At 65.4% G+C, this 14554-nt stretch overlaps 3 protein-coding genes across 4 annotated transcripts; 1 reads left to right on the forward strand and 2 right to left on the reverse strand.

Annotated features, from left to right (window-relative positions):
• Positions 1-1378: 1378 nt before the first annotated feature.
• Positions 1379-3880, reverse strand: ATG101 (autophagy related 101). 2 transcript variants are annotated; one of them, XM_033083251.2, is made up of 3 exons: positions 3781-3880; positions 2676-2964; positions 1379-2214 (listed from the first exon to the last, which is right to left on the reverse strand). In XM_033083251.2, the coding sequence occupies exons 1-3, from the start codon at positions 3825-3827 to the stop codon at positions 1810-1812; spliced, it is 741 nt and encodes a 246-aa protein (XP_032939142.1). In that variant the 5' UTR covers positions 3828-3880; the 3' UTR covers positions 1379-1809. The 2 variants fall into 2 exon arrangements, with proteins under 2 accessions (XP_032939142.1, XP_032939143.1); XM_033083252.2 differs by having other exon boundaries at positions 2676-2961; positions 3781-3837.
• A 2276-nt stretch (positions 3881-6156) lies between these two features.
• Positions 6157-12026, reverse strand: NR4A1 (nuclear receptor subfamily 4 group A member 1). Its single transcript, XM_033083189.2, has 7 exons — positions 11961-12026; positions 8938-9743; positions 8572-8701; positions 8317-8468; positions 7674-7876; positions 7332-7510; positions 6157-7245 (listed from the first exon to the last, which is right to left on the reverse strand). The coding sequence occupies exons 2-7, from the start codon at positions 9739-9741 to the stop codon at positions 6989-6991; spliced, it is 1725 nt and encodes a 574-aa protein (XP_032939080.1). The 5' UTR covers positions 9742-9743; positions 11961-12026; the 3' UTR covers positions 6157-6988.
• LOC117008972 (basic proline-rich protein-like) lies at positions 11294-13596 on the forward strand. Its single transcript, XM_033083116.1, has 3 exons — positions 11294-11964; positions 12602-12693; positions 13076-13596. Exons 1-3 carry the CDS (start codon positions 11294-11296, stop codon positions 13594-13596), a joined length of 1284 nt encoding a protein of 427 aa, XP_032939007.1.
• Positions 13597-14554: the final 958 nt, after the last annotated feature.

A 14554-nucleotide genomic window follows, 5' to 3' on the forward strand; every position in this document is an offset into this window, starting at 1 on the left:
GGGCCTGGCCTCCCTCACTGAGCCCCACCAGCCCAGGGATTAGCCCTGAAACACGAAATAAAAGTTTCCCCTAATCCTCTTGGGGGGATTACCAGCACTGCCACACCCAGGGTGGGATCCAGCCCGGCCTCACCCCGCCCCAGTGCTGCTGCTGACCTGGGACCTTTTAATCCACCCACACGAGCCCCCTGCTCCGTCCTGGAGGACCCTTGGAGATGCTGTGGGCAAAGATGCTGCTGTCCAGCCATGTCCATCCATCCATCCATCTGTCTGTCTGCTGGGCTGAGGCAGGTCCCACCTGCCCTCAGTGACATCCAGCCACCAATCCCCAGTGCAGGATCCCAGTGCACATCCAGCTCCGTTCTTGAGGGTCACTGGAGATGCTGCAGGCAAGGACTCTGCTGCCTGGCCATGTCCATCCATGTGGATCGTGTCTGTCCGTCCATCTGTCCATCTCTCCACCCCTTGGGCTGTGCCTGCCCAGTCCCTACACGCACTCAGTGACATCTACCTACACAACCCCCCGTGCTGTCCCACACCCTTACAGATGCTAGAGCCAAGGACACTTGGATGTGTCCATCCACAGGGCTGTCCATCCACATCCAGCTGTGCCCAGCCATCCACATGTCCATCTGTCCATCTACATCCAGCTGTGCCCAGCCATCCACATTGTCCATCTGTCCATCCACGAGGCTCCAGCCGGTCCCTACGTGCCCTCCATGTCCCCGTCAGGCTCGGACAGGCGTCGCTCACCCTGGGCTGCCAGCGCTGCCAGGCTCTCAGCCTTCAGGAGCAGGTTGCAGCCGAGGAAGAGGATGGCAGAGGTGACAGTGAGGCAGAGCACCAGCACCACGGTGATCTGAGCAGCCTCGCTCATCCCCATGTCCTCACGGGTGGTGTTCATGTCCCCTCCTCCTCCTCCTCCTCTTCTTCTTCTTCCTCCCGGGAGCCGAGTGTGTCGGTGACAGACGGGGAGGGTTTAAGTGATGTCAGGGACAATCTCATCCCTCCCTCCCTCCCATGGCCCCCCTCACACTCGCTGGCACTGGGTGCCCCCCCCCGGCAAGGGGCAGCAGCTTTGCTCCACTCTGGAGCCCCCCTGGAAGGGTGCAAGGAAGGGGGAGTCACCCCAGCTCCCTCCTAGGTGCCTTGGGGGGCAGCTGGGGCTGCCCAAGGTCCATTCTGCCTCTCCCCACTGCAGGCACTCAGCTCCACAGCACTGGGGTGCAATGGGGACCCCCAGCTCAGCCCCATGGTATGAGTGTGCAATAGGGACTCCCAGACCAGCCCCTTGGTTTTGGATGTGATGGGTATCACCAGCTCAGCCTCAGCATCCACTTCTCCCCTCCTCACAGCCAGGATGTAACCAGGCTCCATGTGAAAGCAGAAACTTTTATTTTTGGGGCAGCTCTGGCCCTCCAGGGAAAGGGTGACACCAGGGAACAGGTGGTGATAAGGGACACGGCCAGCACTGGCTGTGTGGCACCGAGTGTGCTGCAGAAGGGTGGGGTTCAGGTGTCACCCTGACGCCCAGCACCCCCTGCCAGGCCCCAGAACCACTTGGAGCTGGTGCCACACGTGCCCTGAGGACTCACCCCAGTCATCAGCCAGGCCGGAGCCACTGAGCCAGTTCTCCAGGATGGACAAAACCCCACGGCATAAACCAAGGAGCAGCAACCCCCAAATTACAGGCTAGGCCAAGCCAAGCTCCTCCCAGAGGCTTTCTGGAGGTGAAGGAGGGGATCCAAGCAGAGTCACTGTCCCAAAAGTGCCACGGCCCATGGTGACCCTGCCTGGGTGACACCAGCCCTACAGTGCCAGCGTGTCCTTGATGAGCCGGCGCATGGTGGTGGTGACTGAGGTGCCCAGGGAGTCCGTGATCTGATAGGAGATCTTGTACAGGTAGGGCTGCACGTCCTTCAGGCTGGTGTCGAAGACATTGTCCACCTCAGACTGGGTGGGCATCTTGGGCAGGTACTCGTGGCGGTTCATCACCTCTACGATGTTGATGATCTTCTCGCAGAGCTTCTCACCCACCTTCTCGCGGCAGATCTGCCGCTCCTGCTCGTTTGCCAGGTTCACCACGTTCACCTTGATGGTCCAGAGTTCCCAGGGGATGCACTCATCTGAGAAGGGCCACCGTGATTTCTTCTTCTGGTAGAACTCCAGGGAGATCTGCCCCATGCCGTCGGAGCCGGAGCCGCGCAGCGCGTCCTGCGTGACACCATGGGGGAACAGGGACTGATTGACCCCTCCTCAGGCACATCCCACTGGGTTTTACAGAATCACAGAATACCCTGGGTTGGATCCCCCACAAGGATCATCCAGTCAAACTCCAGGCCCTGCACAGGACACCCCAACAATCCCACCCTGTGCCTAAGAGCGTTGTCCGAACGCTGCCTGAGCTCTGCCAGCCTTAGGGCTGTGACCAAATCCTGCGGAGATGTTCCAGTGCCCAATCACCCTCTGGGGGAAGACTCTTTTCCAAATATCCAGCCTACCCCTTCCCTGACACAGCTCCACCTGTTCCCCTGGGTGCTGTCACTGTCCCAGGGGGCAGAAATCAGAGTCTCCTCTTCTTCAGCTGAACAGATCTAATGCCCTCAGCTGCTCCTTGTATGGCTTCCCCTTAATACCTTTCATGCTGCCATTTTCATCCCTGCTGTCCCCCCTACCTTGAACTCCCCAACAGCTTTGCGGAGGGCCCGGTCGAGCTCCTCAGAGGAGACACGGACATAGGCGAAGTCGATGAAGTCGCAATCCACGTCCTGGGTGCCCACGGTGCCGATGGAGTAGGTGCCCTCCTTCTTGTAGTGGAACTTGCCGGTGCTGCGGTGCAGCAGGATGGTGTGGAGCACGGCCAGCATGGCCTCCTCCACCTGCCGCCCCTCCACTGACACCTCCAGCACCTCGGCGCGGCAGTTCATGGCACGGCCGGCGCTGGAGGGGGCACAGCAGCGGCTGCTGAGGGGACAGGAGGGTGGGCAGGGGGTGTTGGTTGCTGTTGGTGTCCCAGATCCCCACAGGAACCCAGATGTCCTCATGTGACACAGGCCACAATGAGCCAGGCACCCTTGGTACAAGCCCCTCACAGCCCCTCATAGCCCCACATGTCTTGGTTTAAGTTTTTCACATCCCACAGACACGGAACCCTCCCACACACCTCGCAGAAGCTCAGGGGGTCCAGGCCTGGGTGCCCCACAGGGATCCAGCTGTCCCAGCATGGGCGGGCCTCCTACACAGGGACCCAAATATCCCGGTCTGGTTCCTTCACACCCCAGGGTAGTGCTCCAGTGCGTGCCCGCCCCCCTCACAAGGGCCCCGTGGCCCCAGTACAGGCCCCTCAATGTCCCACAGGGACCCAGATGTCCCGGCTTGAGCCTCTAACAACCCAGAGAAACCCAGATGTGACCTGGTCCCCTCACACCTCAGGGAGGTGTCCCCGCCTGGCTCCCCCGCCAGCACACAGGTACGCCAGGAGTCCTGCTACGGGCTCCGCAATACCCCAGAGGGACCCAAATGTCCTGGTCAGGTCCCCTCAGGGATCCAACAGCCCAGAGGGACCCAGGTGTCCCGGTAAGGGCCCACCCCCACCTCACAGGGTCCCGGGGCGTCCCGGTTGGGCTCTCAATACACCACACAGGTCCCGACGTCCCGGCCCGAGCCCACCTCAGTCTCCCACGCAGCGCCCCAGGCTCCCCCCAGGCCCGAGGTCCCGGATCCCCCTCGGTCCCCGGCCCCTCAGCCCCGGTCCCGGCCCCAGCCCCGGACCCCACTCACCGCCCGGGCCCGACCATCTGACGGCACGGAGGAGGGAAGTGGATCATCCCATCTGCGCGGGGGGGTTAGAACACACCCCCGGCAACCCTAGCGGCCCTTCCGGCTATGACCATCGTGTTTCACCACTCTGAACTTGATCCCATGCACATTTTGCCTCTCCGGTGCCGTTCCGAGTCGCGGGGCGTCACCAGAGGTGGGATCACCATTCCGAGTCCGCGGATTCCCCTCTCCCTGAATTGGTTCGTTCCCAAGGGGCCATAGAGCTGCATCATCGCAGCCCAGAGCGGCTCGCTGGCTCCATGGCGCCCCCTGTGCGGGAGGCTCCGTTGCGGTACTGCAGCGGGGCGGGAGGGTCGGTGTCCCCCGCTGACCCCTGCGGGGACAAGGCGACAACGGTGGGGACACGTGCGGGGACACAGGGGCACGGAGGGCACCTGTGTGGGGGACAGAAGGGACACAAAGATGTGGGATGGCAGGGTCATGGGAAAATAACGAAGCGGGGGACACAGGGACAGATGGAACAAGGGACAGTGTGACACAGGGATATGGGGACACAGGACACGGGGATACTGGATAATGGTACATGAAGATTAGGAGACAAAGGGACAGTGAGATGGCTGGATATGGTGATATGGACGACAGGGAACAGGGGGTGGTGGAAGCAGGGACGTGGGGACTTGGGGGACACGGGAATGGGGGATGGATGGACATGGGGACACAGGGCACAGGGGATACCGGAAACAGAGACCTGGGAACATGAGGGATATGGGGACAGAGGGATGGATGTGAGACACAGAGGGATGCATGGATGGACAGACATGGGGGGACACAGGGAATGTGGACATGCGGATTTGGGCACTGATCGGCCACGCAGCCATGGGGACACATGGCTTGGTGTAAGCAGCAGCAGGAATGTGGCCGTGGCGTGTCCCCGTGCGGGGGGACACAGTCGTGTCTGTGCCGTGCAGCCCCGGCAGCGCCGGTGTGGCCGGAGCTGCTTTTACTCGGCCCTGCTGGAAGCGTCCCCGTCCCTCCTGCAGTAGCCCCTGCCAAGGGAACGGGGACAGAGATGGGGACAAGGTGGGCAGAGGGCTGCAGCACGACGGGAGCAGAGCCGTGCCGAGCTGTGCCGTGCCGGGTGCCAACCCCGTGCCCTTCGTGCCCACTGTGCGCAGCTCCGCCGTTGCCCACCCCGAGTCCCGTTCGCGGCCCCGCCGTGCGTCAGCTCTGTCTCCAAGGCGGGGGCGGCGGCGGGGGACAGAGGGACCCTTGTTGTGTGTCACTGCGGGGCGCCCCCGGCCCCGCGCCTCAATGTGGCCCTTGTTCCGCATGGGCCCTGGGTGTCCCCGTTAACGTTCGCTCCGGGGCCAGGCTGTCCCCAGCAGGAGGAAGAGGACAAGCCGGGGCACACATCAGCCGCGCATGTCACCCCCCCGCCTTGGAACTCTGTCCCCAGCTCCTGGGATTGGGACCCCAAAAGCCATCACCTCCCCCCCGACCCCTCCCGCCAGGGCTGGCGCTGCCGGTGGCCACGTTTCCAGGAACACGAGCGGGGGACACGGTCACGCTTCTCGGTTATTTTGGGGACGATAAATCAGGCAGGCGACAGGTGCGGGGCCGCGGCAGCCGCCGCCGCGGGGGTGAGTGACGGTTCAAGGGCAGCGGCGTGGGCAACGTGCGGCTCCGGCGTCCGGGCTGTCCCCAGCTCCGGAGTCCCGGCTGTCCCCGGCCCCGGCTGTCCCCAGCTCTGGAGCCCCGGCTATCCCTGCCTTTGGCATCCCGGCTGTCCCCGGCTCCGGCTGTCCCCAGCTCTGGAGCCCCGGCTATCCCTGCCTTTGGCATCCCGGCTGTCCCCAGCTCTGGAGCCCCGGCTGTCCCTGCCTTTGGCATCCCGGCTGTCCCCGGCTCCGGCTGTCCCCAGCTGTCCCCAGTTCCACCGGCCCGGCTGTCCCCGGCTCAGGCATCCCGACTCCGGAGCTCCAGCTGTCCCCGGCTCCATCGCCCCGCTGTCCCAGCTCCAGTGCACCGTTTTCTCCCCAGCTCCTGTTTTTATCCAGCCCAAGTGTCCCAGCTTCCCCCAGCTCCGACATCTACGCTGTCCGAGCCCCGGTTGTCACCAGCTCCGGTCCCCAGCTCTGTCCCAGCTGTGGCTGTGCCAGCTCCAGTGTCCTGTTTGGTCCCTCTGCCTCTCCCCTTGCCCGGAGTTCCGGCTGCCCCCAGCTCCAATCCTCTCACTCTCCCTAGCTCCAACATCCCGTTTTTCCCCGTTTCCAGCGTCCCAGTTGTCCCCAGCCCAGTTGCTCTGTCCCCTCTTCCCAATCCCCGAATATTAATTAACTAAAGGGGAACACAAGGACAAAGTTCCCACCCAGCTGCTCTCACTGTACGTACAAGTTTATATACAGAAAATGGCCAAAAAGAGGGAAACCCAGAAAAATATATATAAAGGGGAAGGGGCCGAGGTTGAGGGGGCCGGAGCCACCCCTCACCCGCGCCCCCCGCTCTGTACAGGACCCGGCCGGCGCTATTTACATCAGGGGCGTTTTTACAGGGGAAAGGGGACACCGCGCTGGCGATGCCCCCGGGGGAAGACGGCACCGGGGCTGCTGTGTGGCTGTGCCCCGGGCCGTGAAGGCACATGGGGCACCTGCAAGGGTGCCCTCAAGAAGACTCAGGCATCTGAGGGGGGATCCAGATACCCTGGGAGTGATCCAGAAGGGATCCCTGGAGTGATGCAGGGGTGGTCCCAGGCATCCCAGGAGTGATCTAGGGGTGCCCAGGGGGTCCCAGGCATTCTGTGGGTGACCCAGGGGGGGTTCCAGGCATTCTGGGGATGATCCAGGGGTGTACATAGAGTCGTGGGGATGGCCCAGGGGGTCCCAGGTGTCCCAGAGGTCATTCAGGAGTCCACAGGGAGGTTCTGGACACCCCAGGACTGATCCAGGAGTGACTGGGGGAGTTCCAGGCATCCTGGCAGTGATCCAGGGATGCCCAGGTGGTTTCTGGGCATTCTGGGGGTCACCCAGGGGGGTCCCAAACATCCCAAGGTTGATCTAGGAGCACACAGGGGATGTTCCAGGCATCCCAGGGGTGACCCAGGGGTGCCCAGCTGTTCCCAGGCACCCTCGGACTCAACCAGGGTTGCCCGGGGAGGGTCCCAGATGTCTCCAGGCAGGTCAGGGCCTCATGGCAGCCCCTTGCCCGGGACTCAGAAAGGCAAAGTGTCCATGAAGATCTTGTCTACGATGGGCGGTGGCGGCACCAAGTCCTCCAGCTTGAGGTAGAAGATGCGCTGGAGGCCCTGGGTGCAGAGGCTGCGCAGCTCTGGCAGCTTCCCCAGCAGCTTGGAGAGGCAGCTGGAGCGCCCAGGCTCAGCCCCTGCAGCTGCCACGTGGTCCTTGAGGCAGCCCACGATGCGGTTCTGCAGCTCCTCCACCCGCTTCGGCTCCTTCAGCCCGTGCCGGTCTGGGTAACACAGAGAGTGTGGGACTTGGTGACAGACACAAGGTGGGGATGGGGACAGCAACGGGCCTGGAGCTGGGGGGTCTCACCTGTGATGATGACAAGGGCAGCAAGGCAGGAGAAGGAGGGAACATCGACGTTCATGCGGTGCAGGCTCTGGGAGAACTCGAGGATGGCGTCAATCCACTCCCCGAAGCCACGCACGCACTGCTGCCGGTGCAGCACCACCCCGTTGCAGAAGATGAGTTTCCCTTCCTCTGGCTTAGAGCTGCCAGCAGAAATCCAGGTGTGATCAATCCAGGTGTGACCAATTCAGGTGTCATCAATCCAGGTGTCACCAATCCAGGTGTCACCAATTCAGGTGTCACCAATCCAGGTGTCACCCCCAGCACACCCTGGCTGCCCCCACTCGGCGCTGCCCCAGAACTCACCGGTAGGCCAGGCGTAGGATGAAGAGCTCCAGGAAGGCTGACTCCAGCAGAAGGTCCTGGTCCTCCTTGGGCAGCTCAGTGAAGCCCTGGATCTTCTCAGCCCACTTGCGAATGACGTCCATGGAGCCGGTGAGCAGGTCATAGAACTGCTGCACGTCCACTGAGTCCTCCTTCTCAAATGGGCACGGTGCTGACTCCTGGAACTGGGATAGCAATGGGTCAGCATTGGGTCAGGAACTGGAATGGGTCAGGAACTGGGACAGGAGTGGATCAGGAACTGGGATGGTATCAGGATCTGGGATGAAGATTGAAGATGGGTGAAGAACTGGGATGGGATCACAGTCTGGGATGGGATCACAATCTGGGATGGGATCAGGATCTAGGATGAAGATGGGTGAAGAACTGGGATGGGGATGGGATCACAATCTGGGATGGGGATGGGATCAGGATCTGGGATGGGGACAGGTCAGGAACTGACAAAAGCTTGGGTCAGGAACAAGGATGAGGTTGGATCAGGAACTGGGATGGGGACAGGATCAGGATCTGGGATGGGATGGGTGAGGGACTAGGATGGGGATGGGTCAGGATCCAGCCCCAGCCCTGGCACTGCCCTGGGCAGGGCATGGAGTGGCACCAGCCCTACCTTGGAGTAGTCGAGCTTGGTGGCACTGGGGATGGAGTCGATGTGTGCCCGCACCAGCGAGGTGATGAGGCTGACTGGGGACGCATCTGGCGGCTGTTTGGGCTTGGAGGGGAGACGGCCCCGCCGCCCCTTCAGGCTGTCAGTCCGGACCACTGTGGTTGGGATGTGCAGTGAGTGTCTGCCCTCAGAAAGGCTGTGGAGTGAGGACTCCCCACTCCTGCTGGGTACCCCCCACCCGGGATGGGACCCTGGTACCTTCTTTGACCATGCCGACGGCCAGGCACTTCTGGAAGCGGCAGAACTGGCAGCGGTTCCTGCGCCGCTTGTCCACAGGGCAATCCTTGTTGGCCAGGCAGATGTACTTGGCATTCTTCTGCACTGTGCGCTGCGGGTGGGGAAGGAGCGGCCGAGCTCAGCCTGGGGCGCCGGGCTCCAAACAAAAGCCCTTCTGTCCTCCCCTGCCTCCCTCTCCAGCCCAGCATCCGGCTCCGTGTCCGTGGGGAGGGCTCTGACCGCGCTCCCAGCCCTGCCCCTCCCTGGGGCACCCCGCAGCATCCTCCCGCTGCCGCAAAGCACTGTGGGAATATCCCGGCGCACGTGATCGCCTGGGGGTCCCCTTACCTTGAAGAAGCCCTTGCAGCCCTCGCAGGTGCGCACGCCGTAGTGCTGGCAGGACGCGTTGTCCCCGCAGACGGCGCAGCGGCCCTCGCCTGCCCCGGGGCTGCGCACCTTGGTGGGAGCCAGCGCTGGCCCCTCCAGCAGCGGCGAGGTCGGGGCCAGGGGCAGCCCAACAAAGCCCCTGGGAGGACCTTGAGTCGTGGGGAAGGCGTCTGTATCCAGCAGCCGTGGGTCCACACGCGGCGAGGGGCCCGGCTGCCCCTTCAGGCTTGCAGGGGATGCGCCAGGGCTGGGGGCAGGGGGGCCGAAGGCGAAGAAGGGAGGCTGAGACCCCCCGCCCTTGGCTGGCTCAGCCCAGGGCTGCCCAGCCTCGTAGTTCGGCAGAGGTGAGTAGGGCCCGAAGGAGCCCTCCCAGCCTGGGGCTTGTTGGGGCTGGAAGCCTGGCGTGGCGGGCGAGGGGATGGAGCAGGGGCTCCCGTAGCAGTCCGAGCCGCTGGAGGAGAGGGTCTCGTCCGGCTGCCCACCGAAGGCGCTGGGGTAGCAGCCGTACACCTGGAAGTCCTCCAGCTTGAAGGCGGTGGCGGCGCTGGTCTGGCCGCTGGCTGGCAGCTGGTAGAGGAAGGCGTCAAACTCGCCGGCGTAGCCCTCCATGAAGGTGCTGAAGCTGGGCAGGGCGGGGGCGGCCGCCAGATCGGCTCCAGCCACTTCCATGGGGAATCGGCCGCCCTCGGGGCTGAGCAGTTCGGCCGGGCAGCGCTCGCAGGGGCCGGCGCCCGTGGTGCTGCACTGTGCCTGGATGCAGGGCATCTCTGTGGGGAGAGAGGGGCGTCAGCGGGGACCCCGAAACCGCCCCTCATCCAGGCAGAGGATGGAGACACGGTGGGAACCGTGGGAACCTCCCCAGGATTCCCTTCGTGCTGGAACTGGACCCCCATGGCCACTGGCTGCCTGGTGGCGGCCACCACTGTCCCTGGGAAAGGTCACGGCACAGCCAATGGGTGCAAAGGACATTCCCCAAAACGCTGGCTTAGCAAAAGCCCCCGAAAGGGAAGGAGTGAGGAATGTGGCCAGCAGATTCCCAAGCCCTAGGGCTGGCCAAGGGAAGCCAGAGTCGGGGCTGAACTAGGTTTTGAGGATCCCGCTTCCCCCGTAATCCCTTTTGGGGCTTTTCGGGAACATCAGTGCAGGCAGATGAGGGGGAGAGGAGCCCACTCTCTGTCCCTGGAGCCCCCCGGGGCTGTGCATGGATCTGGTGAGACCTAAGACTCCCATATCCAGCTGAAAAGCAAGCCAGAAGTGACCCTAATGGCAAGATGATAATGTAATTCATCTCGCAGACCTTTAAAGGTCACGCTGCACTGGCCCCCGGCCACGGTCCTGGCACGGCCCTGCAGCCAGAGCCCCCGGATTCCCCCAGCCAAATCTGGACAGCTCTCTCGGGCACCAAGAAAGCCGACACCAGCCAGGAGCTGGGTTTAAAAATACCCAGAGTGGGTCCAGCTCTGGCACCCACGGGATGGCACCAGCCCCCAGCCTCCTGCCGGTGTCCCAGTGGAGTTTATGCGTATCCAACTGGGTTTAGAGGGCGCACTGACCCCTCAGCTGCCTCCTGTCCCCGAATGAAGCCGAGGGGACGTGAGGCTGTGCTGGGGACACGGCCCCGGGGGTTCTCTGTCTCTGCCAGTGGGAGTGTTCCTTGCCTACATGAAAATCCTGGCCGATGCAAAGCCTCGACCCTGTGGTCCCGGTTGTTTGAATCCTTTTTCTCTCACCCACTCGCTGACAGCACTTGGGGTCCCCTCTGCTCCGTCCCCACAGGGACCGGGCACAGATTCCCGCAGCAGCCCCCGCGCTGCCCACGGCCGGGCTCTATTTGCAGATTCCTCCTTTGGGAGTGCAGGCAGCTGCCTGTGCCCAGCCCTGAGGCTGCTGCCTGCACGGGCGGGTGGCAGCCGCTGGCACCGGGCCCCGGGGCCGCGGGCGGGCGAGAGCAGCCGGTGGCACCGGGGGTGGCTAAAGCTGCCCACATCCCTGCCGGCACCTGCTGCCCGGTAATGCCGTAGCGGCTGCTGCCAGGCCCACGTGTGCAGCGGGGGGTTTGTCTGCACGGGGCTGGCGCCCTGCACATCCCTGTCTCCACGGCCGGGTCCTGGTGCTGCCTGCACATCCCTGCTCGCAGCTCCAGGCTCCCGGTGCTGCCCGCATGCTCCTGCCTGCCCCGCTGCTGCCCACTCCAGTTCCGTCACCACTCTGCTCCAGGATCCCGGGGTGATGCCCGGGATGGAGTGACTCTGCTCCCCGCCACTCCCAGAGACGGGGATTTCCTGCACATGCAGCTGGCTCTGGTTAAGGTGCCGTGATGGGGGAACCAGCCCGGTCCTCCGTGGCCCAAGTAGCGGCTCCCAGAGGAGTGGGTGGGTCAGGCTCTTCCCGGGACCGCCGGGGCCGGGACCTCTCGCTCTGCCAACTCCCGCCGGGTGCGCGACCCCCGGTTCCTCCCGGTGCTACCGGGACTCCTGACCCAGTTCCTCCCGGTGCTACTGGGACTCCTCATCCCATGCACCTCCCAGCGCCACGCGGGATCCCCGACTCGGCTCCCCCCGGTGCCACCGGGTACCCACAAGGGGCAGTCCCGCACAGCGCACACCGCCCGGTCCCTTCCATTGGGACCCCTGACTCTCGCCGGTGCCACCGGGGCTTCCTTCGGACACGCGAGCCCCGGCTCCACCAGGACGCGCGACCCGGCTGCCCGTGGTGCTACTGGAACACCCGACCACATCCACCTTGCAGGACACCCACTGCCCTAATCCACCGGTGCCACGGCGATGCCCGACCCAGAAACCCTCGGCGACACCCAACACGCCCAATCAACCCCTCCGGTGCCACCCGCGACGATGGCTCCCGTTCCCCCGGTGCCACCGGGACACCCAACTCCGTGCACCTCCCGGTGCGCTCAGCCCGCCCCCGCTGCCAGCGCGACCCCCGGTGCCCCCCGCCTGCTCCCCGCATCCCGGTGCCGCCCGTACCCGGGTGCCGGCGCGGCGGCGCTCCGGTTCCTGCTCCTGCCACGGCCGCTCCGCGGGCTCCGCCGGGCTCCGGCCCCGCCACTACTTTCTCTTAAGCACTCGGTGACGCGCGGGGCGGCGCGGGGCCGGTGACGCACGGGGGGGGCGGCCCCGGCGGGGGCGCGGCCGTGACGCACGCGGGGTTCCATTGACGCACCCGCGGCCCCGGCTAAAAATACCCCCGCGGCCCCGGCTAAAAATAGCTCGGGCGCCCCTCGCTTCCCCACATATCCCCCCGGGGCTCCGGGGGCCGCCGGCGGGGGGAGGGAGGCCCCGGTGTCAGGGGTATCCCCGGTGTCGCTGCCCCTTCGGTATTCACGGTGTCTCCTCGCTGCTGCTACCCCGGGGCTGGCGTCCCCCGGTGCCTCCCTCCCCGGTGTGCTCTTGCTGCCGGTATTTCCGGTGTCCCCTCCTTGCTGCTACTCCGGTGCGCCCACCCCCGATGCCCCCTCGGTGTTGACATCACTTAAGTCGCCAGCCCCGGTAGCCTCTCGGTGCCGGTATCCCTGGTGTCCCCTCGGTGCCGGTACCCTGGTGCCCCCATTCTCGGTGCCCTCTCGGTGCCAGTATCTCCGGTACCATTATCCCCGGTGTCCCCTCAGTGTTGGCATCCCCGGAGCCCCCTCGGTGTCGGTATCTTCAGTGCCCCCATTCCCGGTGTCCCCCACGAAGCCGGGCTCCCCGGTGGTCTCCCGTACCCCCGGTGCCCATCTGGGTATCTCCAGTGCTCAGAGGCACCGGTGCCCCCGGTTTCCTCCCGCTCGGTGCCGGGTGCGGGGGGAGTGACGCCGGGTCCCGCCCCCGCCCGGTCCCCGCGGGGAGCCCCTGGCCGGGGCGATGGAAAGAGCGGCGGCTGCTGGCGGGCGCCGGCGCCGGGAACATCGCCCGCGGGCTGGAAAGATGAGCTCAGCCCGTGCGGGGCCGGCCCGGGCCCGCGGGAGGGCGAAGGGTGAGCGGAAGGGACCCAGAACTCCGCAGTGCCCCGGGTGCCACGCCGGTATCGCCTCAATACCCTCCGGTACCATCCCGGTACCCTTCGGTACCACCCCAGTACCTCCCGCGATACCCTCCGGTAGCGCCCCACATCTTCCCAGCCGGTACCCTCCGGTACTACCCCGCTACTCCATTGGTATCTCCTGGTACCAACCCCATAGACTTCGGTACAGGTCGGTACCGTTCCTTGCGGTACCCGCCGGTATCCACTCCCGGGGACAACCGGGGGTTTTGGGGGATCTGGCCCGCTGTGCCCGGGGTTGGCAGCGCCGTTAGTGCTGCCCCGATAGTGCCCCTGCAGCGGCAGAGGCCCCCGGCCCGGTCCCACCGGGAACTGGAGCCACCCTGGGGTCCCGGGAGCGCAGCCGGGGCCGGGGGTGCTGCCGGGACCTCGGTACCGGGACCCTGCCTGGCCTCACAAAACCCCCGGCCCTGTGAGGATCAGGGGGTGTGGGGGCAGCCGGACACCGGAGGGGCCCGGAGGGCGCACGGGGGTACCAGAGGTGGCGGCCCGGGGCGGGCGCCGTCGCTGCCTCCTCCCGCTGCCCGTTACCTCACTCCGGCCCCGCTCCTGCTCTCGCCCGCCCCCGACGGGGTTCCGTGACATCACACCTGCCCGCTGGCGTCACACATGGCCACTGACGCCTTGGGGATCCCGCGGCACCACCGGGGTCGCCCCCAAAGGGATCCCCCGGGCCCGGGGTGACCTGCAGGGGTCCCTGCAACACGCGACGAGGGGCACATGGCCGGTGCCAGCCCGGGGCTACCGGCGGGATCCTCGGGACAGACAGACAAGGGGGGTCCCAGAGCTGTCGAGAGTCTCAAAGCCCCCGGGGGCTCGGAGCGTGGTGGCTGCAGCCCCCCGTGTCCCTCGCTTGGTGGCGGCGTTACCGGAGACAGGAGGGTGACACCGGCAGCCCCCGCACCCGGGATTAGCTGTACCCCGGGAGAGGTCGTGGGGACTGCGATGGATTCGGGGGAGGAAACCCGAGCCCAGCCACCCCGGCAAGGCCACGGGGGTGCAGCGGGGGGATCCCTGTTCACAAAACCTCCGAGGATCCACCTCGACAGCCAGGTGGGACACGGGGATGCGATGGCCACCAGGCAGCACTTCCCGAGCCCAGGGTGGGCGTTGGGGCTCGCAGGGTGCCCGTGACCGGGCGGTGATCAGTGCCCACGGCTGGCGCTGGCTCCCTGCCCCGGGCCTATATTTATCGGTAATGACAGGCTGCTCCGGGGCGTTCCCGGTCCGTACCGTACAGCCTCGGCCCCCTGGCCCTGCCCAGCTCAGCCGGTGCCACGCGTGACCCCGCTGTCCCCACGGCCACCTGCCCATTTCCGGGCACACGCAGCCCCAGGTCGGGGCTATAAAAAGCTCAGCGTGGGGTGGCAGCTGCGGCGCGGGGTCCCGTGATGGCTTTGAAAGGAACGGGGTGCTCCGACCCTGGCAGCACGCGGGAGGATGCCGGGGCTGCGGGAGCCAGACCATAAATGTCCAGCACAGAGCCGTCCTGGAACAGGGACAAGGCACGAGAGGGTGGGGGAGCCAGCTGAGACCCCCA

The sequence above is a fragment of the Catharus ustulatus genome, chromosome 31 (assembly GCF_009819885.2).
Source record: "Catharus ustulatus isolate bCatUst1 chromosome 31, bCatUst1.pri.v2, whole genome shotgun sequence".
In the NCBI taxonomy this organism is placed as follows: Eukaryota; Metazoa; Chordata; class Aves; order Passeriformes; family Turdidae; genus Catharus; species Catharus ustulatus.

Coding starts and splice junctions, on each gene's coding strand:
- ATG101 (XM_033083251.2), bottom strand. CDS start 3,827: ATGATCCACTTCCCTCCTCCGTGCCGTCAGATGGTCGGGCCCGGGCG. Junction 2,965..3,780: donor CAGATGGTCGGGCCCGGGCG/GTGAGTGGGGTC, acceptor CTGTCCCCTCAG/CAGCCGCTGCTGTGCCCCCT. Junction 2,215..2,675: donor AAGCTGTTGGGGAGTTCAAG/GTAGGGGGGACA, acceptor GGTGTCACGCAG/GACGCGCTGCGCGGCTCCGG.
- NR4A1 (XM_033083189.2), bottom strand. CDS start 9,741: ATGCCCTGCATCCAGGCACAGTGCAGCACCACGGGCGCCGGCCCCTGC. Junction 8,702..8,937: donor GCTGCAAGGGCTTCTTCAAG/GTAAGGGGACCC, acceptor CCCCACCCGCAG/CGCACAGTGCAGAAGAATGC. Junction 7,511..7,673: donor ATCCTACGCCTGGCCTACCG/GTGAGTTCTGGG, acceptor TTCTGCTGGCAG/CTCTAAGCCAGAGGAAGGGA.
- LOC117008972 (XM_033083116.1), top strand. CDS start 11,294: ATGGGGGAACCAGCCCGGTCCTCCGTGGCCCAAGTAGCGGCTCCCAGA. Junction 11,965..12,601: donor CCGGTGCCGCCCGTACCCGG/GTGCCGGCGCGG, acceptor GTGTCCCCTCAG/TGTTGGCATCCCCGGAGCCC. Junction 12,694..13,075: donor GGGCTCCCCGGTGGTCTCCC/GTACCCCCGGTG, acceptor ACCCTCCGGTAG/CGCCCCACATCTTCCCAGCC.